Raw genomic sequence first — 18,504 nt, forward strand, 5'->3', positions numbered from 1 at the left:
TGGGGGCATATAAGGTTTTTATAAAAGAAGTTGTCGTAGAAACTTCAAAAATGGCTCATTCGATTGGAAATTTAAAGAGCTATTATCCTTTTTAATGGTCGAAAGTGATTGGAGGGCAACTTGCCCCCCCTCCCACGCCCTTCATCCCCCCAAATATATCAATTCAAAATTTTGATATATCCATTTTGTTCAGCGTACTTGATTTCCATATACAAAATATGCTTTTGCGGAGGTTTTTATACAAACCTCCCCCCTCCCATTTGCCCATTATGTTCCAAAACTAAATGTTACCTTAAGATTAAATCAAAATGCACTGTGATAATGCTAATTCCCAATAAGGCATATCAGTAGTATCCAAAGCACGACTGAGGGTTTTATGTTCAAACTTTCGGGGATACATCTGCCCTGAAAATTTAACCCAATCAAAATAGTGTAAGTGTATCAAAGCTATCAAAGAAAGTAAACAGATTTTTTTGCGAATGATATCAAGTTTTCCATTTCAGGTCAACTAGAGGAGGTATGAAACTAAGTTAAACAGTACTATTTGTGTCCAGATTTTTAAAATGGTGTATGTTGTTAAAAATTGCTGAAAATTTTTCTCAAGCATACAAATAGCAGGCCAAACTGTGAAGTCTAAACAAACGAAAAGATTTTAAATATCATTTTATTTTTGCCTGAAAAAACTATGTCAATTTAAAACGAGCAGAAATTAATTAAAAAAACTTTTTCCACAAAATAAGTTTTTCAAAGAAAAGTAAAGAGCTCCATTAAACAGAAAATGAGCAAAAATAATATCAAATAATCTACCAAGCTCGAAACTACCACAAATCAGCATCAATAAATAAATGAAACCCAAAACGAACAGAAATTACAAAAATTAACCGAATCAAACTCAAAAAGAGCAGAAACTAACATAAGGGGCGAAAAACCCCTATGCCTTCCCATGGCCAGAACAAAATTTGCACTTAACTGAAAAAATACAAATGAATGTGCATTGTCAGTTTAATATACATATACTGATATTTAGTAATCAAAATGTTAAAATTATTTGATTTATTAAAGTTATAAAAGTAAAAACATTTATATTTGATTGGTTAGGTTAGGTTAGGTTTCTTTCTGTCTGCTACTCTTTATCATTCTAGCTTGGAATCTAATCTGAAAAATTGTTGTACTTAAAAATAATTCAGCCTCGAGACTTATCTGTTATAAATGTTGACACATTATACTACTGTTCATACTGCATTGTACTATGCATTAATCTATGCAAAATCTACTACAAAAATGTATGAAAACTGTAAAACTACACTGAAACCTACTTGGCATTCATTAAGTGTCATAGGTATTTTCATCTAGGATTTTTGCCTTGAATATTCAATTTGACAAAACTCGTTTATATTATACATCACCGAGTCTTAAGATAATCTGAGCTATTATTTTTTATCAGTATCTTCTATAGATGTTTTTCAAGAACAGAGCGTCGATAAAATACAAAAATTTACACCTTTATTCTATTTAGTTTGAAATTTGTGGTCTAGAATCAGGTAGTCTCTGCTATTTACTTTTCATCTTGTCTGTCTTTTCGAAGCTATTTTGTTTATCTTGTGGTAAATTGCAAATGTTACTGAAGATGGTTGTTCAGGTAGTGTGTTAACAATAAGTTTTTATTTATTTAATTTGTAAAAAGTACCCAATTTTTTGCCGTTATAGCTCGAACTTATTTCAGAATTTTTACTTGCTCTAACTTATGTGTACTAGGTTTTGAATTCCAAATTTTTACATTCTCTGTGTGATAAGTGGAATAATTCGTCCTGGACGAACTGAGGGCCAGTAGTGGATCTGTCTGGATCTATTGGTTCTATGCGTTTACCCCCGGACCCCCCCCCTCCCTTCTGCGGAAAATAGGGTTTTCCAAATTTGAGAATTTTATTTGAATTGTGTTTTCTTTAGTTTAGTTGAGAAGTGCTTAGGAAAGTGAAAAAAAGAAATTTACACACCACAAGTACTTTATAAATTAAGAAAAAACCGCAATTCAATTTTTGTTGAAAAGACTTCCATATGAAGTTCTGCAATTTTTGGCAGTAGCGAGTGCCAAATTAAAAGAAAAGAAGAAAAAAACCACGAAAAAATAAATTTAGGTGAAAAATCATCAAAATTAAGCTAAAAGCATTTGGCACCAAAAAATTGAAGGTGTAGCTTTCCTTTGAAAACATAGTTGCATTAATAAATAAATGAAACCTAAAACGAACGGGAATTACAATAGATAACTTAGGTCAAACTCAAAGCGAGTAAAAATAAACAGTAGTTTGACTGACAACCCCCATGCCTTCTCAAGGCCAAAATATAATTTGTACTTTACTAAAAAAACAAATAACCTTGGATTGTCAGCTTAATATGCATTTTCTGGTCTTTATTCCTTAGAGTCTTAATAATTCTTTATTTATTAAAGTCAAAAAAGTGTAAACTTTTAAAATGTATTTTGTTTTAAGTAAAGTGCAAATTATGTTCTGGTCTTTAGAAGGTATGGGTGTTGTCACCCCTACTCATCTTTGCTCGTTTTGATTTTGGCTCAGTTAACGCTAGAGAATTTTTTTTTGTAATAAAAGGGGAAGTGTCACCTTGCTAAATTTATTCCGCATAGGAGGGGGACTGCCTTTTCCTCATTCACACCTCCACCTCATGGTCGCAAAAACTCCAGAGTGGGCTCACTAAACCAGAAATTGAGAGTTCTAGTCTTCTTTTTAAGTTCCAAAGGAATTGGAGACTAACCAGCCGTGTGGGGGTGGTATTTTCCAAGGAGGGAGGGTTTCCGAGGGGGGAGGAATAAACGCCGGCCACTGGATTAACGACTCCTTTGACCACAATAACTCTTCAGGAGTTGTAAATAAATAAAAGAAAAAAGATTTTACACTTTCTGGGAAAAAAGAATAAAACAGTTCCGTTTTATTAAATTAAAATTTTGGTTTTAAAGTTTTGGGTGTAAAATTTGGCTTCGGTATCATGAATTCTACATTGTGGAAATCTGTACAATTAATTTACATTGTGGCACTGAACTTGAATATGCGCAACAGGATATTGTGCACTGCCTTTGCATATTTGCTCGTACATTTGCATTAAATTATGCTTTCCACTATCTCTTTACTTAGGCCAGTAAACGTTAATGCCTGGGTATTTTTTACGTAATCTTTCCATGCTGGACATATTTTTATTATTGAACTACAAGGTTTTATATTGGATGGATTAATGTCAAACTCATCTGCTGGTTGCCTCTTAAAATAGTCATATCGGGCCCTCTTCTCCCTGAAATATTTTAAGCGGTATAAGACCCCTTTCCCTCCCAAAAAAGTATCATCAATCCTTGTCATGCGTGTTTTGGCTGTGTGAACCTACGGTTGTAAATATGGTATATTTCCAAGAGAATGCAAACGTGAAAATTTTAAAGCGAAAAAAAAGAAAATAATGAAAACGCGCATGCTTCTGTAAGCAGACTATCGGCTTAGAAGGAAAAGGCAGGCAAGCAATTGTTCAAGTTTTACTAAGTGTTTGCGTAGTGTGGTCGGATTCTATGAGAGAGAAACGACGATATTTCGATTTGCTTTGCTGTCATAAGTACAGAATATCCAAAATGTTATAGCGAATAGCAGATAGGTTTTTCCAGGGGAGTTGAATTGGCCATGTCTGTAAACTCAAGCTCTTACACAATCGTTTGACGTAATATGCTGGGTATCTGAAGCTATCCTGCCAAGCGAGTTTTTGTTTGCCTCATTATACAGTAAGTTGCTTTAAAGTTGTGAAGAATGTTTACTAATATAAGATTAGTTTTTTGTTAAAACAAAATTAATTATGGAGTGTTTGTTTTTATAACTTTGATAATTTGTACAGTTTAAAAAACTTTTTTTGTTAAGAAACATGGAAGATGGATGCAAGAACCGAGGAAGGAACTGGGAGTTCCATGAAGTTAAGATAAATGCCATAAACAAGGTTACGCCGAATGTAATACCCTAAACAACAAGTAGAACAACAGGGAAATGTTTGTATCATTTTAAATGAATATTTCGGGTCTATGTCCAAGGGTCATCCTCAGCACAACATAAGCAAAAATAGAAAAAAACTACATTAAAATGCGACCTTTAAAAGTAAAAATTAAAAAAAAGAACTTATAAAACAGCCCTAGCATCATTACTTCAACAAAGTCGAACCAGGACTCTGTGAAGTTCACAGTGTGGTCTTCGACACTATTTAATATAATACTGAAAATAAATGACGGTTTCGGTGAGGGCCGAAAACCTGAGCATCGCCTGTTTGAAAGACATTTGATGTCATGATATCAAACTCACAAGGGAAGAAGGACAGAGCAAGCTGTGTGAGGTGACAAAGCCGGCGAAGTAGATCTTTTGGGGTAGTTTAAAATAAAACTTTTTTTTTTGAACATTTAATACTTTATATCTAAGGTAAGTTATATTTCAGTATTTACAAGGAAGTTCAGTATTTCGGGCTTTTATACGAATTTAAATCTCTGTTTTGAATTCTAATTTATTTAATTTTGATGCCTTATGCACAAACGTTTAAGAAAGTCTGTGCTAAAAATCACATTTTTGAGGTTTACAAGGACTCTATGGATACAGAACGATATTTCTTTAGTCTTTAAAAAGTAGTGTCTATTTAAAATTGTAGCTCCAATTAGCCTAGACTCAACTCTCTAGGAACACTGTTTCAGCATGGTAAGAAGAGAAAAGCAAGGAAGAATCCTTGTGCAATACCTTATTCTTGTACTCAAGGCCGTGTCCAGGGGGGGGGTATCCGGTCTGAACCCCCCCCCTGAAATTTTTTACCGAGTCGAAAATAAGTCGAAAATTAGTAAAATCTAGGTAAAAATCAGTAAAATTAGTCGAAAACTGAGTAAAAAATTAGTAACCCCCCCCCCCCCGAAAAAAAATCCTGGATCCGCCCTTGCTTGTACTAATTAGCTTTGTCATGAAACTAAAAGGTAGGAATGTATATCAAAAAGCTCCTCTAAGCGACTTGATGCCGTTTAGAATACTTTCACCTAAGTATTCTTTTCATTCCTTTAAATGAGTGTCAACCATTTCATACATTTACAGATGATATTTAGAGCCAAGAGTAGGGATATATCGTCGTTATTGCTAATGATGTGATGCCAGAATCCTTATTAGCAAAATTCTTGCTATGCTACTAACCCATATTCGCTTTGAATTTGACAGACACAGAGCTACACCCATGTAGACTTAGTCAAAAACTTTTACACAAATGATCTTTACAGTCCAGACCAAAGAGTATGGATAAGTTACAAAAATAAAAACTGGCACTAGTGCCCACCAAAAAACCACCAACGCCGTTTAGCCTTTGACGTTTTTTGGCATTTTTTTAAAAGCGTAATAATAAAGCAAAATCAGTTTAATTAGTGCAACTGGCTAAATTACTGTAGTAATAAGTGTCTGATCTTAGTTTTTGCATTCTTAATTGTATTGGATTTACGACGCTTCTTGACTACTAAGGTACTTGCGTCGGCCCTCTATTTTGCTGCTGCATATGGGTTCGGTCTCTGGGTCTCGTGTTACCAAGCTAAGATCTAACCCTCTGCGCCACCACAGAACTATTAGTTTTTAAGAAAATCACGACTGAAAGGTCTAAAAAATGCCAAAAAATACCACATGCTAGACGGTGTTGGTGTTTTTTTTTGTTTGATACTAGCGTTAGTTTCCACTCTTAGAAGTTGCCCATACTCTTTGATCCAGCCACTAGCAAACTTCAGAGTTTTATATATTGGAGTGACAGTTTATGCTCAGTTTTGACATTGTTTTACAGCATCACATGGGATCTGCCACATTTGGACCATTCACCTTTTACTTGTTCCTCTAATCGTCATTTTACAGTCTTTGTGTATGTCTTATGTTTGGGGGGTGACAACCGGCTGTTCACTTTCAGCTATCATGATTTTACAGCTTTTGCTATTTGGTTCGGATATACTATCGGAGCTAAGAAAAATCTCAAGGAGTTACTTTTTGGCAAAAATCTTACTGTACGTTTAAAAGCAGGGAGCGCAGTTAGGTACTTATTATAAGTACATATTCATTTCTGATGTGTATTTTAGGCTTATAAGATCCATGTTCTTTCTTTATGGATGGTTTAGCTATTTTTAATTATGGTACGCGTTTATTTGATAAGTTACATGCTGTGATTTGGTAAAGATAAACCTAAAATAAGAGATGAAATCAGATCCATGGAATATGGATCTGATTCTCCTAGCCAGATTCAGGAAGTAACGTGTAGCTTGTCCACTAACCTAAGTACTCAAGTTTTGTAATAATTTTCGAAATTTGGGTGCGTTTTTCTATGAATTATTCAAAATGTTTAGAGGAGTTTCCTTATTTTGTTCTGCATGCTAAATTCAAAAGGGTTATCAGATATTGCAAGTACTCGTAGTTCTACGCAATGATTGTTACAGTTAAAAATTCATTATATTTTTAAATTAGAACATGGAATTGCCATAAGAAAAATTTCTAATTTTTTTTTCTAAAATAGCGAAATTAATTTAAAATATGTATTGCGGAAAGTGAGGATGATCGCAGACCTAGACTCCAAGGTATTTGTCCCCCTTCCATCTTGGGATCCGTTTAGAATAATCAATTATTGTCAAGTCATTTTCATTCTAATAAAGATATAATTACCTACTAACATACTTTAAGTGATCGATTTGTTAAAATCCCATCTATCTATTGGAAAATTAGCCCTTCCTCCTGGAAAAATCCCCTGGTTCCGTCCTCATCTTAGTATCAAAATTTATTAACTTGTTTCTACCAACCAAAAAGTATTATTTCGTAGAAGCGATACAGTCTTGTTCCCCAGTTAAAAGGTCAAGGCCACGTCAAGAGACTGAAAGTAAAAAACTTGCCAAGAATGTAGTAACTGTCCGTTGTTTCATTGCATTCAGTTATTTCTTAGTTTTTTTGGCGACTCGCTCCTGGAACAATTTAAAATTATGAAATACTAGATGGATATCCATAAAAAAAGATGCTACATATATGAAAAAGAATTAATAACATCAATCTTCTCCGGTTTGAACTTGTAATTTACGTTATTACATTAACCTCTTATAATACCTGGAACGAGGAGTGGGAGTTAAGGGGTGAATCTGTCCCTAATTTTTATCGGAATACCCTTTTTATTTCAAAGTCTGGAAATAGACCTAAAACTATCTTTTCAGAAACCTCCGCTTCTTGATACATCTTCTGCAGTCCCTAAATATTTTAGTACGTATACCTATGATCTTATCTTGTTAAATGTTGGTGTCTTAGCTTAAGCTTTGTCATCGTTTCTATTTTGTATTTTCTTTAAAATAAAATCTCCTTAAAAATACGAGTAGTTTCTGTTCAAACCCATAATCAGAGAAAAGGGTTCCTATAAGATTGTCCCAACCCCCTCCTCCTGCTCTTGAAAGTTTTTGGGAAAAACTCTCTTTAGTCGTATTTCAATATCCCCCTCCCCCTGACATGTGGCCAACTGTGAGATGCGTTTGCTGAACCACTTAAAATGCTTATACAACTGCTTTTGTAAGGTTCTTAGCGAATCTGAGAAAAGAAAAGCTCATGAAAATTCACAAGTATCTGAAATTATTATTGTACATTTTTAGAACGTGGGTATATTATTGATCAAATAAAAAAGTGGAATTGGTATTAACGACATCTTTTATTTCATTCATTATAATTGCTACCATTCCTGCCAAATTGTCGGTAAATAGGAGGTTTATTGTAGTATGTTTTTCCTTTTGGCATTGTAATCAATATTCTTTGCTAATATATTTTGTTTTGTATGAGTAATTCTAAGAATATCTTCTCTATTACGATCACTAAGGGAATGAACAAGTTAACAAAAAACAATAGAACTCGCTTATTTTCTATTTTAGCTTTCAAATTTATAACACTGTATGTTGGCACACATTTTTATACAAAAAAAAAAAAAACAAGGAGCCTTAGCTCGATAGTTGTGATTCTGGTCCTAGGACCACTAATTGTGCTTATTTTCCTAAATGAGTGAAGTAATTAGAAAGGGGAGGGTAGATGCTTCTTCTTACTTTTTTATGCTCCCTTTCCTTTGCTGCAATTAACTTTCAATTTAAATTAAAATTAATTCTTTAACAGGAGTTGCAGATGGAGTTGGAGGCTGGAGACAGTTTGGAGTTGATCCTGGTCTGTTTTCATCTGGTCTGCTTAGAGCTGTTGATAATTTAGTTAGTTTAGGCATGATAAGTCCCTTAAGACCAGCAAGTTTACTCGCTTCAGCATTTCGTGAACCTAGAAACTCTAAGATGCAAGTTGTTGGTAAGTACCGGTACTTATCAGTCTTAATTGAAGAACCAATTAATTAGATTGCCTAAAAATGTTTATGGAGGATTAAGCAAAGGCCGTATCCAGGTGAGGGGGGCTAGGATTTTTGACCCTCCCCCTCCGGAATGTTTGTCTGACTCGTAAAAGCGTAAAAAAAATGAATATAAATTGTTTTTTATTGTTATTGAGCCCCCCCCCCCCGAAAAAAAAAAAATCCCGGACGGCCCTGAATTAAGCATCATCAGAGCAGGACAGTGGTATCCAACGGTTCTCTCTCACTTTTTTTTTTTGGCTCTGTTTAGCAAATTTTTTTAATCTGGTATTGCTTTAGTGATTGTAAGATTGTACATAAGTGACATTTTGTGTCAGATTGTACATTAAGTGTATTCAGAAGGCTACACTCCCGGAAGATCGTATTCAAGATGATCGATTTTTACGGAGATTGACTTGGGCTAAAATAAAAATGAAACACCGAAAGCTGAATTTGAAACTAAAATGTTGCAGAAATTATTGTTTTATCTACCAATATAAACGATAATTATTCTGTAAAATAGCACCCTAACAAGTGTACATAATAATTGTATACTTAGTGTAAAAACGCTCAAAAATATACTGTTTTTGTAGTGTAAGACTGTACTCATTTAAAATAATTTCAAGGCTATTAATTCATTCTATTAATTAAGTTTATTAGTTAATTAATTAATTAAGTTTATTAGTTAATTAATTAATTAATTCATTCATTCAAAAAATTGTCAGAAAAAATAGCAAAGTAAAAAGTAGAAGAAATCTGAATTTGGTGATGAACGTATTAAAATTCAATAGAGGCCCGAAAGGCACTCTTTAATTTTTTTTTATATATTCTTTTGGATATTGGATCCAAAAGCATTCTTTGGTTTCAAACCTTTGCATGTTAATCATGACCTTATTGGCTATTTTGTGGATACTGTATTGCCAAAGATTGTCCTTTTCAGCCAACCATCTAGAGCCAAACGAGAAGCAGGTCGCCCCCGAACGGGATTAGAAGAGGTGGTAAGAAAAAAAAATTAAGACTTCTTGGGAGGGTGTAAAGAAGAAAGCTTTGCATAGATTTGGATGGAGCTTGCGCAGCTGTGTAGGCCTTAGGTGGCTTGGTACTATATTGAGTTGTTATAGTAATAGTATTTTTGACAGTTGTTTTATGGTACGTGACAATCGTATAAGGGACTGCTCATGTACAAGGCCATGTTTGCAGTGATAATGATAAAGGATTCTTCTTTTACTAAAAACAAATCTTTGGTATGTTGTTATATTATGTTTTTGGTCAAATTTTGACAATTAATGCTTGTAATAGTTGTCTTTCAAATGGTGTCTTGTTTGGGCTAGAAAATTTATTTTGTCCCCTTTTTAACCCAACTGGAGTTGGTCTATAATAAAACGTTTATATCATTTTTTTTACATTTTAGGAAGTAGCACAGCTTGCTTATTAGTTCTCAGTCGTGAAGATAACAAATTGTATTCAGCGAACATTGGCGATTCTGGGTTTCTCGTCGTTAGAGGCGGGGAAGTTGTTCATTGATCCGAAGAACAGCAGCATTACTTCAATACTCCATACCAGTTGTCTTTACCTCCTCCAGGACAAAGGGGACATGTTCTTAGTGATAGGTATTTCCTTTTGTTCACTTTTTGTGCAGCTCAAAGTTATTTTCCTTCCTCTCTTGTATGCTTCAAATAAATTATTTATAAAAATAATCATGCCATTTAACTGAACAATATTACGTTTGTGCTGCTTCGCCTACTGAAATATAGCCAAAAAATAAAATAAATCTATATAAATAAAATGGAATGTATGTCTTTAATACATTATTACATTATTCATCTGATCGCTTAGAAACTTCATGAAATTTTTGAGTACTCTCTTTTGAAAGTTTTACGTATACCCCTCCCCCTCCCACAAAAAAGCACTGTTAGTTTTAGAATACTTCATGCGTTGACTGAAGTTAGATACCCCTATCTTGGAATAGATGGCATTGAGGTAGTAAACCTGAAGTTAAATAATCTTAACCTCATTTCTCAAATACTTTTAGATTTTAAAATACGATTGTTATTAACAAGCGGGAGAAGTTTCCCCGGGGGATTTGCAGCTCAAGAGTTCTCTGCAAAGATAGAACAGTGCGTGGAGTAGATTTTGAAATTTAAAAACACTATCATTATTAATACTTGGAGGGAATTTTCCTTGAATTCTATTGTTTTGAGATCGCAGTAACGCGTTACGGCTAAGCTAGTAAAATATAAAGAACAATGTTCAATCAACTTTAAGAACAGGTGAAAAATAAACAAATTTCGAGTCTGCTCGTGCAAATTATATTTGAGAATTCATCTCTGTTTGTTTGTTTTATGTGCCAAACGCTCATTCAGGATTTGAATTGGTATTTACAAAAACCCGACTGCCTTTCTATCTCATGCGACGAAAATAAACATTTCTGGAATGCGGTTGTACAGTATAATAGATTAAAGTAAAAAACTCAAAACTGAATTTTTCAGCTGTATAAGAAGCGAATGAAAATAAATATAGCAAAATCGTTGGGTCTTTCTCTTTATGGAAAATTCGTTGTAAAAATTAATTTATTTATAGAAAAAATGGAAAAAGTGAATGAAAGCGGTTTTCGCCTAGAGAATCTGTTGGGTACAACTGTGTAAGAATTATTATGTAGTAAGGCATGTTTTTCTTGTGCTTCCTACTGAAGAGTGGAAATTTTAAATTGAAACCAGATGATTTTATTTTTATTTCGGGTTTTGTCCTATCTATTTTAAATGAACAAAAGTCCGTTTTTACCACCAGCTCCATTGTCCAGGCTTCCTTACTTTGCTCCAGCCTTCTTGTCTCGCGGGTAGATGTGCACCTTATAGGTGGAAGCTTTGTTGTCACGAGTTCTCTACTAATGTGCTAAATTTGAAATTAATCCTGCTGTATGAAATGAGTTTATACATTTCTCATTAAATTTATCTTGACTTCCGCCCAGCTAAAAAGTGTAGTTGGTATGTTTGCTTGTTTAATCAATTTCGTTGGTGTTTTTTTCATAATTATAGTAAAACACACGAAATGGTCTGTTCTGTATTGAAATTCGTTGGGGAGTGTACTAAAAGTTGCCCCTAATGGGTATGAAAGTGACAAAATAACGTCAAAGCTTAGGGTGATTGTTACCGAAAAATATTGAGATTAAGGAACGATGGTTACTCAAACCCAATAATCCGGCAACGATCACATCAAGCAAGGATATTGGACGCCAGGTTATTTTAATTGGCTATTCTGTTACCCTACTCTATGTATTGAATTGTGTGGGATACATCTGTTCTTGTTTGCAAATCTATCCGTCAACAAGTGTTTTAAGAAGCATTTGGTGTTATCTACTGCCAGGGGTGTAACTCCAACATTTTATTGAGGGAGGGGGGCAAGAAGGGTCCACATCCGGAAAGTTAAGGGGCGTGGGATATATAATAATGTTTTCTCCAAATTATTGTGGAGGCAAATGCCCCTCCCCCCAAATGACGCTACTATTAGTTCTGTAAACTAAAACGCTGGGGGCTGCTGCTAAAAGTTAGTACATCCACTCAAGTACTTGAAAAGTTAAGAAACATAATTAAAAAATTACGTCATTAAATAGAAACATCGAATAATATCATCTTATTTCTCTGTACAATTTGTGTTGAAAAGGAATAACCCTTGGAAAGCCTAGCGTCCTGGATTAACTTAATGAATTAGTGTCAACGCATGGAAAAATATTAAAACCTGAATATGAGCTAAGAGAATCGTTTCAACACAGGGTTGCTAAATTAAATGTAGACCCCCTTGACGTTATGAGATAACCGGGTTCCACCTAATTCTACATTTGTTTGGCTCTCAGGATTTCTTCTCGATGTAAACACAATTTTTGAACAACGAATATGTTTAGTCAAATTAAAGTTTTCACTAAGCAATACCATAAAGAGGTTTGATGAAATTTCCCCCGGATCACCTCTAAAAGTGATTTCCGTGCTTTAACGTTGTCGTAGGTGACTTGCCTAGTGGAAAAAAATATATGGATACAGGCAGGGCCGTATCCAGGATTTTTGTTCAGGGGGGGTTTTACTAATTTTTGGCTTTTTTGGGGGGGTTTTTACTAATTTTTGATTCAGTTTTCGACTAATTTTACTGACTTTTACCTAGGTTTTACTAATTTTCGACTTATTTTCGAGTCGGTCAAAAATTTCGGAGGGGGGGGTTCAAACCGGGTAACCCCCCCACCCCCTGGGTGCGGCCTTGGATACAGGGTTTTTGCTGTACAGTGGCGATATGATACTCTTATAGTCCTTAATTGATTGATTAGTACAGGATTTCTTGTCCGATGGAAGTTTGAAATAGTGAAAAACTGCGCTTTGTTGCGGTGCATTATCTTCCTTTATTTGAAAGAGAACTAAATCTTAAAATTAAAGGTAGAATTAGTTTTTTTTAACTTTACATGAGAAATGGAGTGCGATAATAGCTAGAAAAAATTTCAAAATTTAATATCAAGAAAAGACATGCATCAGTTAATTGATGCAATTATTAATTAATCCGTCGAATTTGAACTTTTCTTTATGAATATACAAATTCCAAAAAAAATATTGAAAATCAAATATCCAAAATCATTAGAAAAAAACTATCAAATATAATTTCTGATCAAATAAAAGTAAAACAAAATAAGTTTTTTTAAATGAAAGTAAACAGGTACATTAAAACAATTGAACAGACCGAACAGGGATTATCCTATATATGAGGGGTTGCAACCCATAACCTCCTGCTTTTTACACTAAAGGTTGACTAGTGCATTTTTGGAAATACTTAAAAGTACAATAAAAAGCCAATTTGTAATTCGAATTTTTTTTTACCAGTTGGCTAAAGAGTGCAGCCCCCCTCATATAAAGATAGTTTCTGTTCATTCTGAGTTTTTATTTCCTTTTTACTTTCGTTCGAAAAAAAAACTTCTATCTTAATTTAGTTTCTCTTTTTTTTGACAAGTCCTGATTTTTTATGCGTTAAAACCTAAAGACAATGTCAGATACTTTTTCCGTAAGCGAAAAAGACGCACTTTCGCTACAACGGGTAGTTTATAGTAGTTGTAGCAGGGGTACTCAATTGAGAGGTTACTTGAATCGGTCAGATCAGCAATTAAACGTATAATTTTCAAGCAGATACAGTTCAATTATTGGCTACCATAATTTTTTTCAGACAATTTCAATTCAATTACAAATGTGTTTCTATTCAAAGTGGTAAAATTATACGATTTTTTATCTTGTAAAATTGTTAAGGTTCGATTACAATTTAATTGAAACATGTAGAATTAATTTCAATCCATAAAATTATTTGATTAATCAGGTGTATCCATGAGTTATAGACTAATGGTTTCGTTTTGTGAATTTAATTGATCATCTTTGGTGTAGAAGTTATGAGTCTAAGCATAAAACTGCAACTATAGCTGTTTTTTTTTAATTGATCTAGATCAAATCCCTCCCCCCACCCCTCCACTAACAGCCCCTCTAAATTCATAAGTCAAATTGATTAAGTATAAAACAAAAACAGTGAAAAAAAAGCGAAGACATCACTGCTTTTGATTTAAATGTACGAATCATCTGCTTCGGAAAAAAGTTTTTTTTTAGGTAAGAATGTAGAATACAGGTAAGCACAATCTAGAATGTACACAGATTGGCTTCTAAAGGTAGTTTTTTGGATACGAGGTTTTTTTGTATTAAGCCGTTAATAAAAGAAGACATACCAGTGACCCAAAGGCAAAATATAATTCTCTCAGGTGGCTGAAAGCTGAGGAGGGGGGCTAAAACCTCCTATCTGGGTTCTTTGATTATGGTGATTCTAGTGGTGCCCGTTTCGTTTTTACCCTTCGCCATTTACGACGGGTTCCAAACTCTTCAGGAATTCCCATAAATTTGTTTTCTTAATGAAGTTTTACTATTAAGGTAAGCCGACATAATAGTTACCATTCCTAAATCGGCGTGACAGTTTTTGTCGCCTGACAGCTCTTTCAAAATGCGTTTTTTATGTTTTTTTTTTTTACAATGGGCAGGGATTCGCTCTTTATGAGGTTGCAGCTATTGGTGCAACTTTGATCCTTATTTATGGAGAGTATGAACGTTCAAAATTAGTACCCAATGAAGTAATTTGCCGCTAGAACGTTAATACAAATGTAAAAAAGTGTGTTTAATCAATATGGTTACTGTATGACTCAATTATGTGTTTGGGATTGACTATAATAGTGTTATTTTATCTGTTTAGTCCCGAGTCAGCAGACCAATCACAGTTCCCTGTCCAGGACGGTGACGTCATCCTTATGGCAACAGACGGGGTTTTCGACAATGTACCTGATACAGTACTGTTGGGAGAACTGACGAAAATCAGTGGCGTAAGGGACCCTTCGTCCCTTCAACAAACAGCAAATGCTATTGCATTAATTGCGCGAACGCTTGCATTCGATTCTCGATTTGTGTCCCCCTTTGCGAAAAATGCTAGGCAAGCTGGAATACATGCTATTGGTAATATTTTTTCTTTTTCAGTATTAATTTCGACATGTTGCGCTGAAAACCTCATAATTAGAGCAAGAAGCTTCAAACTACCGATAATTTTTAGCCTTACAGAAAACGATCAACGCTTTTTAAGCTTGATATTGCAAGGAGAATATAAAGTAATGAGTGGCTTATATCTAATTTGTTTTCTTCAGTTCGGTTCTTTTCTCCTGTTTCACTTTGAATTTCAAAATCGACGAGAAGTTCGTCAGCTCCTACTCTAGAATCTTGAGATCTAGATAAGTTCCTTTTATGCGGTCAAAATGGGTTTTAAATCCACAGTATTTCCCATTAATATTTGAATTTTTACTTTTTAGTGGTATCTTTAAATATCCCCTTCTCTATTTAAAAATTCTGTTGATTTACTACTTTTTGCATAATTACGCCCCTTTGCCCCCCCCCCCCTCTCTCTCTCTCTCTCTCTTGATTTTACTTTTTTTTTAGCTGATTTTCGGGCTCAGACGAGACTTCATGTAAGCGTATGGGTCTTGAATGCCAGTTAAAACTTTTCTTTTTTTTCTTCGTGGTGAGGAGTGAGGGTGACTCCTGACATTTTTGGAAGAAAGGTGTCCCTGACTTTTATCACGAGGTCCAAAAATGCACATTTTCGTATTTACGTCCCCCGGCTCCTTGGAAAATCTCTTGACCCTTTCCATAAAATATCAGACCTGTGGGTATCTATGTAACTGATTTGCTAGCCACAAACTGAAGGGAATCTTAAAAACTAAATTTCAGTTTTTTAGAGAAAATAATTTTGCAAAATTTTTTAAGCAAATATTTCCTTTGATGGTTTAGGTGAGAAAAAATATGTGAAAATTTATAGTATATAGGATGTTTTTTCGGGGGGTTGGGCGGGGGGTTAGAGAAGAAAAAAACTTTACTTTGTTGCATTAAATGTTTTTTTTTGTTGCATTAAATTAATTACATGAAACAGCCGAAACAGTTGAAAAAGTTCTTTCCCTCAATAAAGATGTTTGTAACTTATTTCCTAACTTATAATCTGGTTGCTAAATCGGTTATATGAACAGTCTATGGATGACAATTTTGGGGAAAAGGGAATACGCAAATGTAAAAATTTTTTTTTTCAATATCGTTAGGAAAAATCGTAACAAATTAGGCTACTACTTGTTGTAACATACAAGTTACTTGTAGTAACTTGTAAAGGTGTATCTTGATAAACGTTGGGTTTCAAATAAGTGTTCAAATTTTTTTATCTCTTTCTTTCCCTCAAGCAAACTGTTTGTGAGTAATTATTTTACTTATAATTCGGTTTCTAATTCAGTTCCAAGGACAGTTTATGGGTGAATTTTTTTGGAAAAGGGAAGTCGGAAATGCTAAATCTTCTCATTCTATTCGTGGGTTTTTATAACCCAAAATATGCTTCTTATTTTTTGTTACGATGATATTAGTGTCGCAATCAACTATTTTTAATGTTCAGTTATTTTTCTCTTTGTCTCCCCCAGTCAAAAGCTTAGTAATTTATATATATATATATATATATATATATATATATATATATATATATATATATATATATATATATATATATATATATATATATATATATATATATATATATATTTGGGGTTCTAAGTCAGTTCTATGAACGAGGGAAAGGGAATACAGAAATGCTAAAAATGTTTTTCCAATGTCATATGGGAAAAGAGTAATAAATTTGGTTACTACAAGATATGCCTTTTATTTCTTTGTTACGATAATATTAACGTTGCAATCCATTATGTTAAGTGTTCAAATTTTTGCTCTCTTTCTTTCCCTCAAGCAAAATTTTTGCAAGTTATTTCTTTTACTTATAATTGGGTTTCTAAATCGGTTCTAAGAATAGTCTGGGGGTGAAAGTTTTTTGGGAAAAGGGAAATAAGAAATGTTAAATATTACCAGTCTAATCGTGGGTTTTTATAGCCCAAAATATCCTTCTTAGTTTTTGCTACGTTATTATTAGCGTTGCAATCAACTACGTTATATGTTCAATTTTTGATCTCTTTGTCTCCCTCAGTCAAAAGCTTACTATGTTATTTTTATTTATAATTGAGTTTCTAAGCCAGTTCTATGAACAGTTTATGGATGGAAATGTTGGGAAAAAGGGAGCATAAAAATATTAAATATTATAATTTCAACTGTGGTTTTTTTTTTCCTTCTTTTTTTTGAATCTCACGGGGAAGAGCGGAAAAGAATCAAAAAGCCTTCGAACTATACAATATAAGATGATGAGTCCTGTGGTGGCGCAGTGAGTTTGAGCTTAGCTTGGTAATGCGGGACCTAGAGATCGAACCCAGTAGCAATCTATTTGGTTAGCAACCCACACTATGACGTGATGACGTTGTACTATGATTGACGAGTGTCAATCATAGTCATCATACCCAATTACCTTTTGTGTGATTTCACACTTTTCTTTTTAAGTTATTTTTTTGAAATTGCAATGAATCTCCTTCCTTCCGTTGTAATCACACTTCTGATATCAGAAAGGAATTTGTCGAGATTTGGTAAAGGAAAAATATAATATTAACAGAGAAAACAAGAAAAAAAAAAATAGAACTGCTTCCTTTATTGACACATCAACAATCATGCACTTGGGTATTCCATTAAAAAATATCGTTAAAAAAGAGTATTATAATAATCAGTTAAATAATAATAATATGACATCAAGGCTCATAAAAGAGCTATCAATTAATTATTTCTTTTTATCCTTAGAAAAAAAAGAGGACGCAGCACTGCAAATTTTTCAGTAAAGTTTTCCAATCATTTTCTATTTAACTATCTTTTGGTTTCAGTCAAAAATGTGAATTAGATGATACCTGAAAAGAACTATATCCAAAAAATTAATTTTTCGAGTGTTGTCTGGAAAAAAGATGGATGAAATAGATAAAATTAAAGGATTTTTTTTGTCCAGTTGTCCAGTCCCCATACTATTGACGTAACTTGCTGTATATAGGTTTGACGGAAGAGAAAGAAAGTCCAAATTTTTGAATTTATTATTATTGCTTCAATTTCTTCCATGTTAAGTTACTTTTTAGTTAGACTTTTTCATGTTTTAGGTGGAAAACCAGACGATATAACAGTTCTGTTAGCAATAGTCGCCATTTAGTTACTGTGGTCATTAGGAATTATTTTATCAATTCAATTGGCATCCAGGAGAGATGGCAGTTTTAAGTCATCCTAATCAGCAAAATCAGAAAGAGAAAAACACGCCCAACACTTGACAAGTGATTAAACGTAGTCAAATTTTTAGCTATTTGTGTTTCGCATTAGAGGCTTCGTTTTGCTTGTACACATGTTTAGTGTGCCCCATGTTTATAATGAATTATTGTAAGCAATGCTTCTCAATCTTTTCTTTAAAAGTCCAAAATTCTTACAAGTCCCTTGGAACCTTCAAACCCCATGACAAAACTTGGTTTGAAGAGAAAAATGAAAGTTTAGTCATTCCGCACTAACCATAATCTTAATCATCTGGCAAACTTTAGTATTGTTCTCCAAGATAACATCAAAACTAATAAACGTCTAGTTGAACTCGTCCTGGCTGGACAATCTTCTTAGGTGTCTTAAACTCTCTGCAGCGATCCCATAATTCTGGCAA

The 18,504-nt window shown here is 33.8% G+C and overlaps 1 protein-coding gene across 1 annotated transcript in view; it reads left to right on the forward strand.

The window, feature by feature from the left end:
- The window catches only part of LOC148951932 (protein phosphatase PTC7 homolog), a 77,166-nt gene extending 58,920 nt beyond the window's left edge, over positions 1–18,246 (forward strand). Inside the window, 4 exon segments of the mRNA XM_089089414.1 lie at positions 8,157–8,336; positions 9,785–9,983; positions 14,626–14,882; positions 17,966–18,246. Coding sequence (XP_088945540.1) covers positions 8,157–8,336; positions 9,785–9,983; positions 14,626–14,882; positions 17,966–18,015 — 686 coding nt within the window. The 3' untranslated portion in view covers positions 18,016–18,246.
- Positions 18,247–18,504: the final 258 nt, after the last annotated feature.

This window comes from Artemia sp. Qi Xiang Cuo, chromosome 5 (genome assembly GCF_049724085.1).
Source record: "Artemia sp. Qi Xiang Cuo chromosome 5, ASM4972408v1, whole genome shotgun sequence".
Lineage (NCBI taxonomy): Eukaryota > Metazoa > Arthropoda > Branchiopoda > Anostraca > Artemiidae > Artemia > Artemia sp. Qi Xiang Cuo.